The 21,977-nt window shown below is 43.2% G+C and overlaps 3 protein-coding genes across 3 annotated transcripts in view; all 3 read right to left on the minus strand.

Moving 5' to 3' along the window:
• Positions 1–21,977, minus strand: part of LOC308394299 (uncharacterized protein) — a 1,060,216-nt gene that overhangs the window by 847,556 nt on the left and 190,683 nt on the right. The window lies entirely within an intron of this gene.
• On the minus strand, positions 3,767–11,531 carry LOC308393862 (uncharacterized protein). The gene is made up of 7 exons (XM_080877885.1): positions 11,237–11,531; positions 10,884–11,109; positions 10,419–10,519; positions 8,295–8,483; positions 8,153–8,227; positions 7,942–8,031; positions 3,767–4,613 (listed from the first exon to the last, which is right to left on the minus strand). Exons 2-7 carry the CDS (start codon positions 11,107–11,109, stop codon positions 4,377–4,379), a joined length of 918 nt encoding a protein of 305 aa, XP_080734011.1. The 5' UTR covers positions 11,237–11,531; the 3' UTR covers positions 3,767–4,376.
• Positions 12,014–19,697, minus strand: LOC308394464 (ribonuclease inhibitor-like; the record flags this gene model as incomplete). Its single annotated transcript, XM_080878822.1, has 4 exons — positions 12,014–12,493; positions 13,167–13,340; positions 15,716–15,892; positions 19,669–19,697. 4 exons carry the CDS (start codon positions 19,695–19,697, stop codon positions 12,484–12,486), a joined length of 390 nt encoding a protein of 129 aa, XP_080734948.1. The 3' UTR covers positions 12,014–12,483.

The following is a 21,977-nucleotide window of genomic DNA, read 5'->3' on the forward strand; positions in this document are numbered from 1 at the left end:
TCGGATAGAGCGGGTGAAGACGGCCTGTGTTTCCATCGCCGTGAGGCTCTTGGAGACACGATCTAAAGTGGCCTTGGTGACACTGGTGGAGAGGATACTGAGACTCTGGGAGGCCATGTTTAGGAGGGGATGAGGAGGAAGCTCCCAGAAGCCCTGGAGAACGCGGGGAACTACCTCGACCACTACCTCCTGCGCGGTGAGCAGTTTGCTGTTAGGCTGTTCCTGCTGCTTCTTTTTCAGGATTTCAACGTAATCCTTCACCGCGCTGAGGAGTTTAGGTGCTCTGTAGAAAAACATGATAAGAGTTATCTGTTAAACATATTCAAAGCATCATTTAAATATTGAAACACTGTAGCTGGACTGTTAACCCTGTAACCACCTTTGTATCATACATGAGTTTCTGAGACCTCGATCTCATCAACATGATCAATACTTGCTATAATTTCTAAATGTTGTGGACAAAACTCTTTTTTAGTCTAAAGTTAACATTGTCGTTAACACAAAGTTGCCAAAAACACCCAGTGTATCAAATGTGATACAAAAAATAAATACACAATAAAAGTAAATCATACACAACATGACATAGCAAAGAACTCATGTGTGGCTTTTGTTTAAAGGGTTGATAAACATCTCAGTTCCAAAGAATCTGAATTTTCTGGCTGTTTTTTGATGGGTTGGGTCTTACAGGGTTAATAACTGTATGTTACATGTGACTCACTGAAATTTAGGAGGTACGGCCTCTGGGAACTGAAGAAGCAACCTGGCTTCAAATTCAACGTCCCTCATTTTATTGCTGACGTTCACCGCCCACACCTGAAACAGAAAACACATTTACAGTGCGCTTATGTGTTAAGGTTATGTGCACGTAATGAAAAAAAAGTCTTGTGGGTTTTCTCGTCTTACCAGCCTTAGAAGAGGTTTGGCTTCCTCTTCGTCAAAATCCTCTAACTCAAACTCCCACAGCCTTCAAAAGAAAGCAAAGCAGAGGTTTTCTCTCAGCACTTACACGTCACCACAAACAGACTTTCAGGTGTGACAGTAACTCACTGCTCTCTGAGCGTCTCCCTGCTCTTCTCCACCAAAAGATCTCTCAGATCTTCAGCAGTGAGGTTCGGTGGAATTAGATCTTCCTGCTGAAGTCTGAGAAACTCCGTCATTATCGCAACCTAAAAGTAAAGGAGACATTTAATCACCACCACTCTCAGGTCCTCAGAAATGACCTGATATTTTCTGTCAGCTTTGGTTTGCATGAATCTGGGTCTAACCTGAGCCTTGTAGCCCGGAAGATACCAGCAGATCTTTACAGCTGTTTCATAAATCGGTGTGTTGAACAACACCTGTCAAAGAAATAGCAATTTAGTCATTGTTACTTAAAATGATTCTCAGTTTGTCAACTTTTAAAACGACATCAAATTCTTCAAATTACTGAAATGCAGTAAAAGCAAAAGCGTCACATACCCTGATAGGCTTATAGATTCCTTGACTCTTTTCCATTTAAACGTGTTCAAATCAAAGTCAGGAAGAAAAACGTCAACTGCTCTCCAACGATGGCGTACGGGGGATCTGGACCTGAAAATGCTCTCAGCTCGGTGGTCTCGCACAGATGAGCTCTTTTGACAGTCTGATGTTTATTTATGAATGCAGAATTTCTTGAGCAGTCACCATGGAAACTTGATGCAGCTTCATGTTGTTAAATTAAAAGTAAACACTGTGTATTTTGCACTACACTCCACTAAACTTATCATATAAGTAAATAAAGTGTGGGTTAGGTCCCTCCTGTGGAAAGAGCCACACAAACCGATGGATCAGAAAAGACAAAGTCAGCTACAGCATGCCTTTTCATATTATGTGCCTGCTTATCTCCATTTCTTTACAGTAGATGGGAACTTTTGCAGTAAAGCAATGGCTTACAAACAGTGGACTGTGGACTAATGCAGACATCTGAAGCCTGACAGCAGCTGGTATATACACAGCTTTGGACAAACTGGCCCTTTAAACAGCCCAGAGGAAGAAGAGACCTCTGCGTTATCAGTGCAGCCTAAAGCACAATAATAATAATACTATTAATATGATTTTTAGAGCAATAATGCCCCAAATAATGAAGTCATTAATTACACATCCGTCATGCTTCACAGGAGGTCAGGAGTGACCGATGAACGTGATGCTACATTAGAGTCTGTCCTATGAGTTCAGCAGGAGGAGGTGAACCCACAGCTGGGACCAGTTCTCTAGTGGGTCCAGTATCATACTTGTGTTCATCCTGGTCTGAACCTGGTCAGAAGAACTGACTTCACTTTTGAAAATTCAATACTTATAAAAGGTAACCCCAAACAGTCTACAACGGCTGTTTTCTGTCCACCGAAGCAAATTTGATTGACGAGGTTTTTGTACCTTCACTTCTCCAAAAAGCAAATAAAGAGATTAAACAAAGATTTACTGAACGACCGTCAGAATTCCCAGAGCTAACGTAGATCGCTTTATGCTCTTGAGTCAGGAGGGATAAGAAAAGTGACTGCAAACATTGTGGAACGATTCATAGCGTTTGATTGCTTGTGTGAATGTATTAAACAGGAAACCAGGAGCTGCAGAAACCCAGTAATGCTGAAGACGCATGCGTGTGCGTTTATTACAGGTTTTTCTGAATGCTTAAACCCTAACTGTGATTCTTACAGCACAATTCCTAAAACTATTGATACTTATAGCAAAACCACTCACTGAGTGTGCAAAACTAAAAGCACAAACACTGCTTTGCACTCAGTTTGCCATTTTGTAACACACACTTTGCAAACCTGTAGCTACAATCCACTGCACAGCACTCTTTTTGCAGAACTGTAAACACAACTCACTGCTTTGCACTCAATTTCCAAATGATCAACGCACTCCTAGCAAAACTATACACATTTATGGCCATTATTTACACTATTTTGTCAACTGTCTGGCACACTGCCACATGTGAAAGCTTTTTTAGATAATTAGTTCACTTTGCAATCAGCCTAAGCACTATGATACAGGTAAGCTGTGTGTGTGGAGTACAATGGAGGGAGCAGGAAGAGTGAGAGGAGGCCGAGGAAGAGGACGTGGAGGTGAAGAAGTAGGATGAAGAGGACGACAAGGACAAGGAGGAGCAAGAGGAGGACGAGGAGGGGGGAGAGGACGGGTAAGAAGAGTAAGAAATAGAATTGCTGATGACATCAGAGCTACAATAGTGGACCATGTCATCAACCGTGGAGTGACCCTGAGGGAAGCTGGCCAACGGTTTTTTTGTTTTTTCTCAAACTTAAGTAACTGAAACCTTTCATTGAACTACAGCAGAAACAGATTGGAAATGCCAAGTTATTCTAACACTAGTGGACTTGTTAAACAAAACATTTGTTTCACTTCTTTCTCAACATGCAGCACCATTAAGAACAGTGGACCAGCATAGTTGGTCTGCATGAGCACACTTACTGCAACAGTTGTACATGCTGAAACTGGTTGCTGGCAGCTGATGTGAAGAAATGTCTGGACAAATCAAAAGTTTTCTTTTTCATTTTCTTCCTCCCTTGGATAACATACACATGGCAAATAAAAACATGTAACTAGGGTGACGTGAAGTGTGTATCATCAGGTTTAACTAAAATATAATGAGGCTGTCCATCTGTGAAGTAATTGTTCCTTCAAAAACCACTGTGACAACAGATTTTATTTCATTCATTTGATGGTTTTCTATTCTGTATACTGGAACTTTTTAATAGCCCCCCTGTCCACACATGCTTGACATGAGACTTTCTGCAGAGTTGCACATGATGAATGCACACAAAACTTAAAGTGTTGCTGTCATATTTTTTTGGATGTGGTTTGTTGTCATAATCAAGAACGTGTCTTATTTTTTTATTTGTTTTGTTGCTGATCGGCCATTGGACTGCTGAGCCTGCAGTGAACAGCCAGTCACTGACTCTTGATGCTAGAGCAAGGACAACTGAGCTCTCTCTCTCTCTCTCTCTCTCTCTCTCTCTCTCTCTCTCTCTCTCTCTCTCTCTCTTTTAAATAAATAATACGTTCGAGCTGTTTATGTTTTTGACTTGTTATGGACTATGACTGGCAATGGGAGGGCTGGCGGACTCATATTATGGAGGTGGAGGGTAGACACATTTTGTGTGCAAGAGACCACATACTACAGTGGTGATTGACACAGACTTCAATGGACATTTAGGTGAAGGGAACAGAGGTTATGAGGTGTTGGGTAGGTGTGGTGTTTAGGAGAGAAATCTAGAAAGACAGATGTGGGGCAGATTTTCCAAGTGGAAATGGCCGTGGTGCACACATACTTCAAGAACAGGGAGGAACTTGTAGAAATATATGAAAGTGGAGGAAGCTGCACACAGGGCAACTAAATATTATGCAGAAGGTGAAATCAAAAAGACAGGAGACAAGGAGGTGTCAGGGAGAATGCAGCTATGCAGCATCAAATGGTAGTTTGAAGGATGAGTTTGGACATCAAGAAGAGGAAGTGAGTGAAGGCAGAGACATGCAGGAGTATAAACAGGCTCTGGGTAGTAGGGAAGACTTACCAGATGGCTGGGATAGTACAGCTTTATTGAGATAAACTGCCAAGAAGGGGTTTGACGTCTTCTCTGCACAGAAGAAAGGGAAAAAAGAAAAGTGATTTTGAAAGTATTTGAAGGAAGAGATTTACAAAGAAAAAGAAGTGTAGTTAGCGAAATGAAGAAAATAGACCAAGAAACTGGGAGGCTAGGCATGTAGCAGAAAGAGGTGACAAAGGAAAAGGCTCAGTGCCACGTATGTGAAGCTGGACCCCAAGGAAATGAGGGAATGACACTTGCTAGGCAGAGAGTGAGTTTGAATGGATGTTCAAACCCAAAAAAAAAAGATATATTCACATAACATAGATTGAAAGAAGCTGCAGGTGGCACAGCAGCTTTAATGTCTTCCAGACAGGAAGTTTTGGAAAGAAATATCATCATTTCCCAGATTTTACTATCTTAGTGTTCTGTAACAAAATCACTGTTGTGCGCATGGTGTTAGAGATGATGATGATTACAAACAAACTTAATGTGCTAGTCGTGCTTTTCTTGAGGGATTTGTCCTTCCACCAGTTTTCATGTCATTGGAATCATTTGTATTCACTGATTCTGGCACTTATTTCATCAAACCAAACTCCAAGTAAATACTTTCGGCTTTTTGGTTTTGTCAAACGAACTAATGTAAAGAATGCCTGGCTGTGCACTACACCACGCAGTGGGAATTTGTCTTCTCCAGTTAAATTCAGGATTAACTTGCTTTATAACACAGACCTCAAAAGTAACCGTTATAACCCCAAACACAAGAAAATGTGATCTACAGCACAGTGAGAACTGGCAACGCTTATCTGGAGGGGTCAGAGTGAATGAACTGGACACCTGTAGAAGCAGGATTTGATTTCCACTGATTTCCTTTCTGATCCGATACCAAGTAAAATCCAGGCTGGTATCGACGACACTGATCTGATACCGATACTCTGAACAAAAACTTATTTTTTTTACTCTATCTTTTATTTTATCTCAAATTATAGCGTCGTAATGATCACAGGACATCAGATTACTTGTTCTTATCACTTAATGATGCAGAATTATCATATAGAAATGAAAAACCTGAAGTTGTGGCTATTTGTTGCCTGCCTGCAGCATTAAAGGACTCCGTGAGAGACGTCTGTCTCGCCCTGGCAGCACCTCTCCCTCTCCTCCTCTTCAGTTCGCCTCAACATACGCTCGTCATATTCTGTGATATGATTCACTCTGAGGTGTTTGACCAGGTCAGCGGTGTTACCACAACACCTCACATTCTTGCCACATGTATGGCAAACCACGTCTCAGCTGTTCGTGGAGGTAAAATACGTCTGCACATGACTCTGTTTACGCTCAGCCATTGTTGTGAGTGTGCACGCCAAGGGGCCGGACACAATGACGGGTATCGGAGGAATCGATATTTCAGTATTGATCCGCACATCACTAGTTGAGATACGTTTTAAACTGGTCCAAAAAACAAATGCATATTTTCCCGAACCACTGTTCCTTGACTAAGGTGGATAACGTGATGAGGTCAAGGAAGGGTGTGACGGAGATTTGATTGAAAAACTTTGTCGTCCGTTAAAGTTTCACGTTGGCTTTTTCATCTTGAAAGCCCTCTCTGCTCGTGTCCAACCCCTGTGAACAATCACAGATGTGAGAAATGTAAACAAACCGTCGGCAGAACGCTGATCAGGTTATTTTAAGCGCAAGAAAACAAAAACGTTGCGCTCACCGTCGGCGTCACGGACGAGGCCTGGGGGTCCGGGCCCGTCCACAAAGGTCATTGTAACACAAATCATACGATTGCTAATGAAAATGCTATAAAGCTACATCGCAGATAAGTCTCTGGAGTAACAATCAAGGCCATGTTAGTTATTTGATGAATAGTATCTGTGCCACTCATGGCGCATGACTGAGGAGGACGTTGACCTCTGCAAGTCAGGAAAGTCTGCTGCTCATTGTATAAATATGAGATGTTTTTCAAAAACCAGCCATCATCTCGGGAGGCTGACTCCAAAGTACCATCTCACTTCAAACTTGCAAAACAAGTCGAGTCGATGCGAGCGCACTGCTTGTTTCTAGTTAGTCTTTAAGGATGACAGCATTAGTCTGCTCCTTTGTATGAAATAAAGTGAGTCCAGTCCATGTGGTCTGGCACCCACCCACATTTCTCTGCTAGTGATCCATGAGGACTCCACCTTGTTGCCAGTTCTCTTGTGTGGAAGCTTCAGGAAATGACAGCTTCACTCTGACGTGTGTGAGCTGTGTGAGGTCTGTGGTTAGAAGTTTACAGTGTTTGCTCTTTGTGTCGTCTGTAATATGCTCTATGGCTTTAAAAAAATGGCCACATGTTTCTGTAGCTGAATTTGTCCATCTCTGACCTTCTGAGACTGTATTTTCAAATAGGGACGTTCTGACTTTTCTTCACCTTGTACTTCATTCTGCAAATGTTTTATACTCTATTAGAGTTATTACATTATTCTGTTATGCTATAAAATCAACCCCCATATAAGATCGTACTTAAGAAATACATTTAAAAAACCTTCCTGTGCAAATAACCCAAGTTATCTAGAAGAAATAAAAACTGCACCGCAAACCAAACTCAGGTGTTCGACCTGTTGAGCTCGGGAAACTAACTGGTGTTTCATTTTAGTGAGTGCTTTGTTAGATTTCTTCATTTGAACCAAATGAAGTTGATTAAAGTTGATGCATTGATGTGTTTGAAGTGTTTTGTTAGTTGCGATGGATCTCCTGCTGTCTTTTTTCCTCATTATTAAAAGAGGATTTCTTTGAATTTCAAACATCCATTTCCTGTTTATCTGGTCCCGGGTCACAGGTGCAGCAGTCTAAGCAGAGAATCCCAGACCTCCCTAAACAACCACTTCCTCCAGCATATCCAGGACAATACTGAGGCATTCCCAGGCCTGCTGAGAGATATAACCTCTCTAGTGTGTCCTGGGTCTGCCCTGGAGACTCCTCCTCATGGGACATGCCCCAAACACCTCACCCAGGATATTTTTAATGAAAACATCACAAATAAGTCGTCAGGTCTGATGGTCACATTTGTGAGATTCAACCACCATAAAGCAGAGATCACACAGGACACACTGTGTAACCCTCAGCTCAGGTGTGTTCAGGACATTTGCTTGGAAGAAGCCGTCTGTGGATAAATCCTGCTCTCCACCTCAGCTGTCAGGTTTATCCAGAGAACGGCCGTCCTGACTTCCAGCAGCCCCACAGTCCTCGTTTCTAATAAACTGGCATCACTGAAATGAACCGTCTGCCTCGCTGTTCAATAATCTGCTCTTTGCCAATTTCCCAGCAGAACCTTCCACTCATATCAGCATTTTTCTGTGATTCTCACATTAACTAAACATAAAAAGCTGAAGCCAACCTCAGAGTTCCCCGTAGTGAGGAAGAGTTTCCTCTGAGCCACAGCTGAGTTTGATGCGTCCACAAAGGAAGACTGACGGGAGGACAGACTCTGGGAGAAAGGCAGATATTAAAAGATATGAATACAAAGTACGCTGCAACAAACAGGACAGCAGATTATGAAGAGCGGTTAGACCTTCATGTGTCAGTCATTGAAATGTGATCAAAGTTACCTGTTTGACATCCTGATAGAAGAAAATCAGCTTCTTGGATCCGTTTGCAGCAAAGAATTCATGGATCAGACTGAACTGGAAGAATCAGACATTAATGACTCAAAGGTTCAACTCTGAGGAAGGATCACGTCTCTGAACTTACTCTGTCATCAGAGACGATGGCGTCTTCCACCGCCGCCTCCTCCAGGCTGCCGGCGTCGGCCAGCCTGCTCATCAGGTATTTATGTCGGGCATCCAGAGCTGCCCGCCGTTCCTCCTTCACGGCTCTCGCCTGTTTGGCTACTTCTCTCCTCGCCTCATTGGACAGCAGCATCGTCCTTTTACCAGACACCTGGAGAAACATCAGCTCAGTCTACAGACGCAGAGACCAGTGAGAGCTTGGCCCAAACATCTGCAGGTTTCTGAGGACCACGTTTGACCCTGACTGGAGGCATCGATTCTGAGTGTGACTGCCTAAACTGAGCTACTGCCCCCCTCCACTGAGACGTTGTCCTGTGATGTGTCATGGGGGGAAGTGTTCCTCACGGTTGGACTCGTGAGAAGTTCAGTCAGTTTATTCAAACTTTAAAAAGACGCATTTTCAGTCTCTGGATTTCAGCAGAAACAAATGTGAACACAGCACTTTTTGATTGAGTATAAAAGGATGAAAGAGTCAGTGATTAGTAACATTGTTGCTGACTGATGCTGTTGTAGAGCTGTCTTTGGATCCTCACCTTCCTGGAAGCCTTCCCTGGATTGCTCATATATCATTATCTTGTTTGTGTTCAGTAGGTGTTGTGGATGCAGGTCGTAGCTGTGTGAGGCCTGTACAGTCAGCGCTGTGTGAGCGCTGTGTAACGTTAGCTTAGACTTCTTTCTGTTGTTATCATCCTTCAGGTTAATGTTGTTTTCATTATGCATCACAGGAAGTGTGGGTGGCTGTTAGCCTCACAGCTCATGGAGAGTTGCTGCTGCTCTGCCTCCTTTTTGATGTTTCTGCTCTTTGTGGCTTTGTGTTACTTTGTGTCGTGTCTGAAACAAAGTGAGTCCATGTTACTAACTGTAGTCGGCTCTCTGTCTCGTGCACAGCTGACTGTTGTCTGAATGAAAGTGTTTTTGTACTTTGTGTAATCTGTTGGGTCTTTGAGCCCTTTTTAAACAGCATATGAGCCATATGTATGTGTGTATATGAAAGGTTGTTTGTAAGACATCAAATTGTTGCTTATTCTAGAGCTGCTGCTGTGCCTGATTGGTCTACTCGCTCGAAACTGAAGGTTGACTTGATTCTTTTGGTTTTTTACATTTTGTCAATAAACCAACTTCTTTATGATTTGAACGGCGTCTCTGACGTGTCACAGGCCTGTCAGCTTTCTTGGTGATTGGTATAGATTTGAGCTTCATGCTCTGGCTGTTGTTGGGTTTTCCTCTTTCATATTAAAGCTTTTGTCCTACATTTGGCTCTAAAGTCTAATTCTAATCCCAGCACTGTGTCTGGGTGTGTGATGCTTGTTTTCCTGCTCTTTCTCATGAAACAGTCACAACATTCTCAGTCCAACTTTCACTCTTTGCTGCGTTTGCTGCAGCTGCAGTGAACATGGTGCCGTTTGCCTTTAAGAAAGTTGTGCACAAAGGCTTTTTCTCTAGCAGACAGCTGTGTGGCTAAAAGTCAGATCATTTTTTACCACCTCAGTCACACTGGACTGAAACAAGAGTGAAACTAGGAAGAATCAGAGTTTGTCCAGTGACTGCACTGATTTTCTTCATATTCACAAACTGATTCTAAGTAGTTGCATCAGCCAGCTAATCACCCGGACACTGAGCGTCCAACACGCTCCCTGAAGGGAAACGATTACATCCTCCAAACAATCACAATCTGTCTCTGAATGACTGGAATTATTCTCTGATTTGTCAATAACTGGAGTTTATCAATGCAGACACGTTGCCAACATGATGAAGTCAGTCTGAGTCGCATCTCTTTGGCTAACTTAACTCAAGTGGTTGCCGACTATTCTGGTTCTATTCCCATATAACAGCAGGGTTGCTGAGCACCTCTGTCACTCTGCACTTATGTTCCCAGTTCTCTTTTGTGGAGGAATTTTCCAGGAATTCCTGGGACCAGCTTTCCATGAGAGACCCGATCAGGAGCGACTGTCCTGGACACTCCCAGCATCACAGGGACTCACAAACCCGTCTACCACAGTGAGAAGACTGATGGTCACAGGCCCACATGTAGCTTTAGATCACACGTGTGCACTTCCTGTGGTCACTGCTGTAACTCTAGACTCACCGAGGGGCCAGTGGTTGGTGAGGCAGCAGCAGCTGAAGTCATGTGACTAATGGCTCTCAGCTTCTGTCCTCCTATTCGCCGGTGTCCTTCACCTGTCACACCTGGTCAAGAAAGAGTGAGAATGTTCAGAGCTTTAATGGAAAAGAATATTATTACATATAAAAGGCCTCTAACAAGTATTGTAGTGTTAATCAGGATGAAGTCCATCATGAACACTTCAGAGTGGTTCAGACAGTCGGTGTTTCATCCACAGAGCCTCCAGTCTGCATATCAAAGGATCCTGAGGAATGACAGTGAACCCCGAGTTCCCCTCATTACATTCATGTGTGTGACTGTGAGGAAAAGGTGATTGTATGAACGTGTGTGAGCGAGTGAATGAGGCTTGTATCAGAGTGGAGATAATGTCAGCGGCACAAGCTGGACGCTGCAGGTGTCACATGTGAATCTGTGCATCAGTGTCTGCACCTTTGTGGAGGTGAAGCTCAGGAGGTTTGGATTTGTTCAAAGCTCTGTCTGCTCCATCTTTCTTTCCCTCAGGCCTCTCCAGATCAGGAAGGAGGTCCTGTTCTCCTTCTCCCTCCTGGATTTCTGGATCCAGGGAAGGATCAAAGTCTCTCAGCCCAGCATCAGAGCTTCTGGCTGGGGGAGGACTGGAAGTTTCAGCTGGAGGCTGAGAGCCTGGATCTGCCATCTGAGTCACAATTCAAATATTCTCAGTAATCTCAAAAAGCAACAGAAAGGTGCCATTTTCATGAGCAGTGGGTTATCCAGCAGTTTGATTCATGTCAGCAGCATTTAGTTTGTAACTGCTGACTCACCTCTGGCTGTGTCCTGCTCTCAGGGTCACAGTGGACACTGTACCTTTGACCGAAGCTGCAAAGACAGTCAGCAGGGGTCTGGATGCATTCAGCACCACGTCCTTGTTGGGCAGACACCTTCAGTGACAGGACAGACAGTCCAAAGTAAGGAGACGTGGGACACAGTGAAGACACAGAAACAGAAACCAGAACTATAATCACAAAACAAACTCAGAAACATAAAGAGTGAATCAGCTGATTCAGTGTTTGTGACAAAAACATGGATCCTGGTTAATAACTTTTATTTGTTTGTTTCTGTATTATTTTGTGTATCGTTCTTATGAGCTGTTGTTTTTTCAGTGAAATATTATTTCATTGTTTTAAGCTTTTTGTTGACTTTGAAGTGCTTAAGTTGATATTTTTGAACATTTGATTTGTTCGATTATTGTCGAGTCGATAAAACTGTCAAACGCACAGCTGCTTCCAGCATGGCCGGAGGAGAGGTGGCCGAGCAGACGCACAACACACACAGCTCACAGGTTTGCATTTCTAGATATTGCAGATGTTGCAGAAATTGAGAGTAAAGAACTCAGAGATCCAGCGCTGTCTCCTGCCCCTTATTTATACACCACAACACAACGACAGGCGTAACTCACACAAACGGGTAACATGAGGCTCAGATGCTTTGGACGTGTTCACATATACTGGACACAGAATGATGAAGATGGAGCTGCAGGAAGGAGGAAAAGAGGAAAAACAGAAAAGATTCACAGATGTGGTGAAAAAGGACACGACAGCTTCTGTTTGTTAGTTTGGTTTTTCTTTATTTGGTAAAGATTCAGAAATAAAGAGAAGATCACATGTTTGAATATTATATTAACGTTCTGTAATTACAACAAGTTGTAAAATCTTTCCAGAGTGAGACAGAGACTGTGCAGAGACTGTAGAAGGACAGAGCAGCAGCAGAGCAGTCCAGATACACTGATGATCCTCTGTCAGATCCAGAGGGACACACAGGGCTGATGCTGGACTCTACATTGTGTCTGACAGTGGAGCTGTTCTCAGAGCAGTTCACTCTGCAGCACTGACAGTCATCTGCACTTCATTCCTCTGTCAGTCACTGCTGGATGAAGCTCTCCTCTCCACCTCCCAGTAACATGGCCCAGTCAGAGCGTCTCTACACACAAGCTGCTGCTGCTTCAACCTCTCTGGATCATCAGGACACAGCTGCTCCTCTCTCAGCACACACACCGTCCTGTTTACCATCATCAGCTCCACCTGCAGAGAGAAGGAGGAAGAGCAGAGGAGATAAACGAGTGTTTCCAGAGACTCTTCATCAGCTGTCAGTCAGTGATGCAGCACATCCAGTATAAAGAGCAGCAGGGACGTCAGTGCTGGGACTGTACTAGGACTCATTGTTGCTTCACTTTTTCTAATCTTTGGATTTTTATTGAAGTTGCTGAAAATGTTTTTCCCTCCTAGTTTGAGTTTGGACTTTCATTCATTAGAAGAACCTTGGTGTGTCCACTCTGAGCTCTGTAGGAACCCCAACAACAAGCCCAACAATCCAGATGGACGGTTCCAGCTGTTAACTGGAGGAATTCCATCCAAACATCTGCTCTCACTAAATTCTTCCTCACCTACAGACTGTGTTCTTCACTGCTTTAAACTTGGAAATCAATGCAGTCATTGGTCTGCGTGCTGCTTTGTTCAGAGAGCTGATTGGCTGTTGAGTGTTTGATCAGAGCGTGTCAGCCGTTACTATGGTGACCATAAAGGTGAGAAACAGGAAGTGTTTGTGTCCAATCCTGAAGCCTGTCACCGTTCTCCTCTCACAGCTTCACTGAGAAGCTGCAGCTTTACAGGAAACACTGGATCTTTGTTTCATACTGACTGTGTTTAGTACAATACTGCTGACAGCACCACCCACTCACTCCATCACTCTACTTACACCAGAGTCTCCAGTCTGTAGTCTGGACTCTTCTTAAGATCAGACAGCTGCTTCACATCTGGATCCTTCAGGTTGTTTCCATACAGGTCCAGCTCTCTCAGATGGGAGGGGTTGGACTTCAGTGCTGCTGCCAGATAATCACAGCTGATCTTTGACAAACCACAGTCCCACAATCTGTATAAAGAATGAAAGATGTAAGTTTATTAGACAAAGTGCTTGAAATCATTCAGTGTTTCATCATCTGTTCAGAGCTGAAGAAGGTTCAGAATGTAGAAGTTTAGAAAATGGAAACTCCAAACAGCTGAAGCCAACAGGAAGCAGCTTCAAACAGGAAACTGTGCAGAGTTTCAGACTATATGTCCTGATGCAGCCAGTTGGATTTTGGAGATTTGAATCTCTGTTCTGTGACTAAGTCCTTGAATCATTTCTTCCAGTTGGTCCAACAAGACAGACTAAGTATTGGACATGTGTTGTGGCTCCATCAGGGGAGCTTCTAAATGTGATGTGATGGCCCCTCTGGGTCTGTCAGGTCACAGCACTGAAGAGAGCTCAAACTGGGCACACAGTTGTTCCAGTCTGGACCAAAGACTCTATACTGGGACTGAGGGACTGCTTTGACTGCACCCACTGGGACTTTTGAAAGGCTCATGTTCTCACTTAGATCATCGATTTCTACTGACATTTCTTTCTGGGAAAAATGGGGATTACTTTGGAAACAGGAAGTATTTTCCCCAATAAGCAGCCCTGGATTAGTAAATCACTCCAACATGTTCTCAGGCAGAAGAAGCTGTCTTGTTATGAGGGAGAGAAGAAAAAGATTGAGGCACAGAAACCTGTTGAAAGAGAGATAAAGCAGCTAAAATCAGGTGTAAAAGTAAAGCAGAGGATGAGCTGAATAAAGGACACTCAAGGCTGGCTTGGAAAGGAATGAAGTCCATGGTGGGGATGCAGAACAAGGAGCAAAGATGAATGTGATGCTGAATCAGCAGAAGACTTGGACTCATTTGATTCCAGCTTTGATATCATTGATTTCAATGAAGAGCTTTGTGATTGTAGCAAAGGGCTGGTAGCTCTGAGAGTCCCACTGATGAGGTGTTTGTGTGGAAATCTCTTAGTGGGACCAAAGAGAGAAAAAGCCCTGGTCCTGATGCTGTGGGAGGGAAATGATTGAAGTGTGCTGTGAGGAACTGACTGGGAGATTTTCACACATTTTCCAGTCCTCCTTGGAACAACAGGAAGTTCCCAGCATATGGAAACAAAGGTTAAGTGTCCTATGGCACTCAGTGATGATGGTGCTGTGGCCCCACCACCTCCACCTCTTTGTAAAGGAACTAACTGTAATCTGAAGCTTCAAATGGAACTAAGACTTCCTCCACTAGGTGGCAGTGTCTGATGAGAAAGTGTTAGTGGAGCTGGCCTGGAGTCAGAAACAGGAAGATGCAGGATTTGGGCTGAAATGGGCAAAAGTGGTTAGCACTAGTGCCTTAGAGCAAGAAGGTTGTAGGTTGAAGCTTGTTGGTCAGCTGGGCCTTTCTGTGGAGGTTGGATGTTCTCCCACAGTCCAATGAAATGCTGCTTAGGTTCATTGGTGCTTCTACATTGGCTGTAGGTGTGGATGTGAGGGAGTGCTTCTCTGTCGCTCTCTGTTGGCCCTGTGATGGACTGCTCACCTGTGCAGGTGGACCACGCCTCTTGCCCTATGACAGCTAGGGCACAGGCTGCAGCCCTGTGAGCCTAAGCTGAATAAACAGTTAGCAAAAATGATCCATAGATGGCCTGAAATCCCCCAGTTAGCAGTTTGGTAGATAGCTATGACATGCTAATCCCATCCAGCAGCTGTATTCTACCTGTAAGCTGATCCCTGCTGAGCCAAAGCACTTTTTCATATACAAATTACAACCTTTAGTAGAAACCTATTGGTCAGCATCTTATTAGCCTGCTGTTAGCTTCATTCCACAGAAAACTGAGAGAAACTAACAGAGTTGATAAAGAATAAAGAGAAATGTGCTGATTTAAAGCCTTTGAAGTGCTTCAGATGATCTCTGTCCACTTCTGTCCACTCATTCATTCATGTAAGCTTTCTAATGCAGCTTTGATCTTCACAGTCTGCTTGATGAAACTCATTCTAACCCTGAATGTCAGAGTGTTCCTCCTTCTCTTTCCCATCATTCATGCTGGCAGTGGAGGAGATTTGGATGTTGGACTGTGTTTTGGATGATGTGTGTATGTTTGTGTTGGACTGCCTTCTGTAAAGCAAACGCATATTTTGCTTTGGATTTCAGTGTCAGACAGACTTTAAGGTGCAATGAAGAGTTTGAGAGTTTCACAGTGAATTTTCCAGTGGAGGATTTTTCTTCTTCTTTGAAGGTTTGAAATGTGAACATTGTTCTGCTGCAGTCAATGGACTAAACCAGAGAAGAAGAAAACAGACTTTACCATGAAGATCCTCAGTGTGGATCAGTATAATATCAGCCTGATGTCTGCAGTTTAGTGTCAGCACAACTTTCACATCATATTCATCTCAGCACAACTAAAACATGCTGACTGACCTCAGAGTTTCAAGTTTACATCCTGGACTCTCCAGGAAACCACACAGATGCTTCACTCCTGGATCCTGCAGCTTGTTGTTTAAGCTCAGGTCCAGCTGTCTCAGATGGGAGGGGTTGGACTTCAGTGCTGCTGCCAGATAATCACAGCTGATCTTTGACAATTCACAGCGCAACAATCTGTATAAAGAATGAAAGATGTAAGTTTATTAGACAAAGTGCTTGAAATCATTCAGTGTTTCATCATCTGTTCAGAGCTGAAGAAGGTTCAGAATGTAGAAGTTTAGAAAATGGAAACTCCAAACAGCTGAAGCCAACAGGAAGCAGCTTCAAACAGGAAACTGTGCAGAGTTTCAGACTATATGTCCTGATGCAGCCAGTTGGATTTTGGAGATTTGAATCTCTGTTCTGTGACTAAGTCCTTGAATCATTTCTTCCAGTTGGTCCAACAAGACAGACTAAGTATTGGACATGTGTTGTGGCTCCATCAGGGGAGCTTCTAAATGTGATGTGATGGCCCCTCTGGGTCTGTCAGGTCACAGCACTGAAGAGAGCTCAAACTGGGCACACAGTTGTTCCATTCTGGACCAAAGACTCTATACTGGGACTGAGGGACTGCTTTGACTGCACCCACTGGGACTTTTTAAAGGCTCATGTTCTCACTTAGATCATCGATTTCTACTGACATTTCTTTCTGGGAAAAATGGGGATTACTTTGGAAACAGGAAGTATTTTCCCCAATAAGCAGCCCTGGATTAGTAAATCACTCCAACATGTTCTCAGGCAGAAGAAGCTGTCTTGTTATGAGGGAGAGAAGAAAAAGATTGAGGCACAGAAACCTGTTGAAAGAGAGATAAAGCAGCTAAAATCAGGTGTAAAAGTAAAGCAGAGGATGAGCTGAATAAAGGACACTCAAGGCTGGCTTGGAAAGGAATGAAGTCCATGGTGGGGATGCAGAACAAGGAGCAAAGATGAATGTGATGCTGAATCAGCAGAAGACTTGGACTCATTTGATTCCAGCTTTGATATCATTGATTTCAATGAAGAGCTTTGTGATTGTAGCAAAGGGCTGGTAGCTCTGAGAGTCCCACTGATGAGGTGTTTGTGTGGAAATCTCTTAGTGGGACCAAAGAGAGAAAAAGCCCTGGTCCTGATGCTGTGGGAGGGAAATGATTGAAGTGTGCTGTGAGGAACTGACTGGGAGATTTTCACACATTTTCCAGTCCTCCTTGGAACAACAGGAAGTTCCCAGCATATGGAAACAAAGGTTAAGTGTCCTATGGCACTCAGTGATGATGGTGCGGTGGCCCCACCACCTCCACCTCTTTGTAAAGGAACTAACTGTAATCTGAAGCTTCAAATGGAACTAAGACTTCCTCCACTAGGTGGCAGTGTCTGATGAGAAAGTGTTAGTGGAGCTGGCCTGGAGTCAGAAACAGGAAGATGCAGGATTTGGGCTGAAATGGGCAAAAGTGGTTAGCACTAGTGCCTTAGAGCAAGAAGGTTGTAGGTTGAAGCTTGTTGGTCAGCTGGGCCTTTCTGTGGAGGTTGGATGTTCTCCCACAGTCCAATGAAATGCTGCTTAGGTTCATTGGTGCTTCTAAATTGGCTGTAGGTGTGGATGTGAGGGAGTGCTTCTCTGTCGCTCTCTGTTGGCCCTGTGATGGACTGCTCACCTGTGCAGGTGGACCACGCCTCTTGCCCTATGACAGCTAGGGCACAGGCTGCAGCCCTGTGAGCCTAAGCTGAATAAACAGTTAGCAAAAATGATCCATAGATGGCCTGAAATCCCCCAGTTAGCAGTTTGGTAGATAGCTATGACATGCTAATCCCATTCAGCAGCTGTATTCTACCTGTAAGCTGATCCCTGCTGAGCCAAAGCACTTTTTCATATGCAAATTACAACCTTTAATAGAAACCTATTGGTCAGCATCTTATTAGCCTGCTGTTAGCTTCATTCCACAGAAAACTGAGAGAAACTAACAGAGTTGATAAAGAATAAAGAGAAATGTGCTGATTTAAAGCCTTTGAAGTGCTTCAGATGATCTCTGTCCACTTCTGTCCACTCATTCATTCATGTAAGCTTTCTAATGCAGCTTTGATCTTCACAGTCTGCTTGATGAAACTCATTCTAACCCTGAATGTCAGAGTGTTCCTCCTTCTCTTTCCCATCATTCATGCTGGCAGTGGAGGAGATTTGGATGTTGGACTGTGTTTTGGATGATGTGTGTATGTTTGTGTTGGACTGCTGTCTGTAAAGCAAACGCACATTTTGCTTTGGATTTCAGTGTCACACAGACTTTAAGGTGCAATGAAGAGTTTGAGAGTTTCACAGTGAATTTTCCAGTGGAGGATTTTTCTTCTTCTTTGAAGGTTTGAAATGTGAACATTGTTCTGCTGCAGTCAATGGACTAAACCAGAGAAGAAGAAAACAGACTTTACCATGAAGATCCTCAGTGTGGATCAGTATAATATCAGCCTGATGTCTGCAGTTTAGTGTCAGCACAACTTTCACATCATATTCATCTCAGCACAACTAAAACATGCTGACTGACCTCAGAGTTTCAAGTTTACATCCTGGACTCTCCAGGAAACCACACAGATGCTTCACTCCTGGATCCTGCAGCTTGTCGTTGTTTCTCAGGTTCAGCTGTCTCAGATGGGAGGGGTTGGACTTCAGTGCTGCTGCCAGATAATCACAGCTGATCTCTGACAAACCAAAGCTCTCCAATCTGTATAAAGAATGAAAGATGTAAGTTTATTAGACAAAGAGCTTGAAATCATTCAGTGTTTCATCATCTGTTCAGAGCTGAAGAAGGTTCAGAATGTAGAAGTTTAGAAAATGGAAACTCCAAACAGCTGAAGCCAACAGGAAGCAGCTTCAAACAAACACAACAAGAGAAAAAACTCTGAATGTTTCACATTAAAGTCGAACATTTCTCATAAAAACAGGACAAAGACTTGAAAAAGTCGTGTTTTTCCTTCCAGGAACCACATGGCTTCACTTTTAAAGGTGAAGTGTGACAGAAATGGACATATTTGAAGTCCAACACCTTTTTCCAGTCACATTATTAAAGCAGACAAACTACAAGCTCATTTTCATTCCAACAAGTCATCTTCTGACCTGGACTAACAACACTGGTCTCTATGTGCAGCTGGCTGTGAGACCAGTGCTCAGGGAGCGTCTACAAAGTGCAACACTGAAAGAACATCACACACTCATTTGCTTCCAGCACTTTCACACAAACATCTACTGTCATTATTGTCACCAAACTCTGTGGATCCTTTATTGCAAATTCAAATGGGATCAAATGGTCAGACAAAAGAGGGTTATGAGGAAATATGATGAAATGTTGTGTATTAGCAGCAACTTATTGAATCTTTTTCCTCAGAAACCAAACAAAATGATTGACAAACATGTTTTTACAAACTCAGTGTTGGACTTGGATCAGCAGGATAAGCTGATGTTTAAAGGCATTTGAGTCTCGCTGTATGAGAGTCCAGTTCTTACTCAATATTTATGGATGATGTTCTTTCAGTGTTGCACTTTGTAGACGCTCCCTGAGCCTCACAGCCAGCTGCACATGGACCAGCTGACATTACCCAGCATTAGAGGCGGCTGTAAAAAATTCATGTTCCCATTTAAATGGTTTTAATTTGAATAAAACGATGTTGATTCATTCAATCCTGAATCGATGTTTAATATAAATGTATTTTGCCAGAATCTCAGGTTAAAGCTCACAAACTATTTCAACAAGCAGCAAACAGATAAAACAGTAAATGAGAGCAGCTAAACACACAAAGATGGAAACACAGAGCGTGGATCGTTCACTCGACGGCACGTACACGGACACGCCGTCGGGGCTGAAAGTGGACAGCTCACAGATCCTGAAGCTGCAGGTTTCATCTGTCTCCAACCAAAACTGAGTGAAGCAGCAGCAAAAGAAGATCCAAACTCTGCTTCACGTTTGATCAATATGCTCATGAATTCTCTCTGACTTTGGCTGTTCCTGCCTGCACAGCTCTCTCTCTCTCAGTGTACTCCAAGAACAGCTTCAAACATCTGTTTCTGCATCATTCACTGTTTATTAGCCACCAGTCTGCTGTTGTGTTCAGTGCTGTCGGCCTCTGACAGTAAAGCCTCATTTCTGCTGTTCCATGGAAACTTTTTAAAATGATGACAGATTACAAACTCTCAGCTGTGTCTGTAATCAAACCTCTGTAACTTTGCTTCACTTCAGCAGCATCAGCTCATGTTCACATGTTGCTTCATGGTTTGCTTCAGTTTTTGATCGACTGCAGAATATTTTGAAGGTTATCTGCTATAAAAAGCCAGAAGAGGAAAATCTGCTTCATGTGTTTCTGTTTGATCCTCAGTGACTTTGACACAAAGGCCTCTGCTGTGATGATCACACCTCTGATCAAGTCTCACAGTGTCACAACTGATAAATGATCAGAGTTAGAATATTTCTGACTGTCTGCTGTGTGCCGTGACCTTTGACCTGCTAAAGACAGTCAGCTGTGGATTATTCATTGTTGTGTCTGATACTTAGAACTGTGAGGAAGAAGCTACACAGTTAATCAGGGTCCCCTCTCTCTGAATCAGGAAAGGTGGGCAGGCCGCGTGTGGGCCGCGGGCCATACGTTGAGTATCACTGTTTGAAATGTGAACATTGTTCTGCTGCAGTCAATGGACTAAACCAGAGAAGAAGAAAACAGACTTTACCATGAAGATCCTCAGTGTGGATCAGTATAATATCAGCCTGATGTCTGCAGTTTAGTGTCAGCACAACTTTCACATCATATTCATCTCAGCACAACTAAAACATGCTGACTGACCTCAGAGTTTCAAGTTTACATCCTGGACTCTCCAGGAAACCACACAGATGCTTCACTCCTGAATCCTGCAGGTTGTTCTTAGTTGAAGAAGAGGAGGAGTCATTACTCAGGTCCAGCTCTCTCAGATGGGAGGGGTTGGGCTTCAGTGCTGCTGCCAGATAATCACAGCTGATCTCTGACAAACCACAGCTCCTCAATCTGTATAAAGAATGAAAGATGTAAGTTTATTAGACAAAGTGCTTGAAATCATTCAGTGTTTCATCATCTGTTCAGAGCTGAAGAAGGTTCAGAATGTAGAAGTTTAGAAAATGGAAACTCCAAACAGCTGAAGCCAACAGGAAGCAGCTTCAAACAAACACAACAAGAGAAAAAACTCTGAATGTTTCACATTAAAGTCGTACATTTCTCATAAAAACAGGACAAAGACTTGAAAAAGTCGTGTTTTTCCTTCCAGGAACCACATGGCTTCACTTTTAAAGGTGAAGTGTGACAGAAATGGACATATTTGAAGTCCAACACCTTTTTCCAGTCACATTATTAAAGCAGACAAACTACAAGCTCATTTTCATTCCAACAAGTCATCTTCTGACCTGGACTAACAACACTGGTCTCTATGTGCAGCTGGCTGTGAGACCAGTGCTCAGGGAGCGTCTACAAAGTGCAACACTGAAAGAACATCACACACTCATTTGCTTCCAGCACTTTCACACAAACATCTACTGTCATTATTGTCACCAAACTCTGTGGATCCTTTATTGCAAATTCAAATGGGATCAAATGGTCAGACAAAAGAGGGTTATGAGGAAATATGATGAAATGTTGTGTATTAGCAGCAAGTTATTGAATCTTTTTCCTCAGAAACCAAACAAAATGATTGACAAACATGTTTTTACAAACTCAGTGTTGGACTTGGATCAGCAGGATAAGCTGATGTTTAAAGGCATTTGAGTCTCGCTGTATGAGAGTCCAGTTCTTACTCAATATTTATGGATGATGTTCTTTCAGTGTTGCACTTTGTAGACGCTCCCTGAGCCTCACAGCCAGCTGCACATGGACCAGCTGACATTACCCAGCATTAGAGGCGGCTGTAAAAAATTCATGTTCCCATTTAAATGGTTTTAATTTGAATAAAATGATGTTGATTCATTCAATCCTGAATCGATGTTTCATATAAATGTATTTTGCCAGAATCTCAGGTTAAAGCTCACAAACTATTTCAACAAGCAGCAAACAGCTAAAACAGTAAATGAGAGCAGCTAAACACACAAAGATGGAAACACAGAGCGTGGATCGTTCACTCCACGGCACGTACACGGACACGCCGTCGGGGCTGAAAGTGGACAGCTCACAGATCCTGAAGCTGCAGGTTTCATCTGTCTCCAACCAAAACTGAGTGAAGCAGCAGCAAAAGAAGATCCAAACTCTG

This window comes from Rhamphochromis sp. 'chilingali', assembly GCF_963969265.1.
Source record: "Rhamphochromis sp. 'chilingali' genome assembly, chromosome: 3".
Classification (NCBI taxonomy): Eukaryota; Metazoa; Chordata; class Actinopteri; order Cichliformes; family Cichlidae; genus Rhamphochromis; species Rhamphochromis sp. 'chilingali'.

What these genes read in the sequence shown, in the direction of transcription:
- LOC308393862 (XM_080877885.1), bottom strand. Translation starts at nt 11,109, where the DNA reads ATGGCAGATCCAGGCTCTCAGCCTCCAGCTGAAACTTCCAGTCCTCCC. An exon ending in CACCAACCACTGGCCCCTCG is followed by an intron (nt 8,484 to 10,418) that starts GTGAGTCTAGAG and finishes ATGTTTCTCCAG; the next exon opens with GTGTCTGGTAAAAGGACGAT. An exon ending in TCACTACGGGGAACTCTGAG is followed by an intron (nt 4,614 to 7,941) that starts GTTGGCTTCAGC and finishes TCTTCTGTGCAG; the next exon opens with AGAAGACGTCAAACCCCTTC.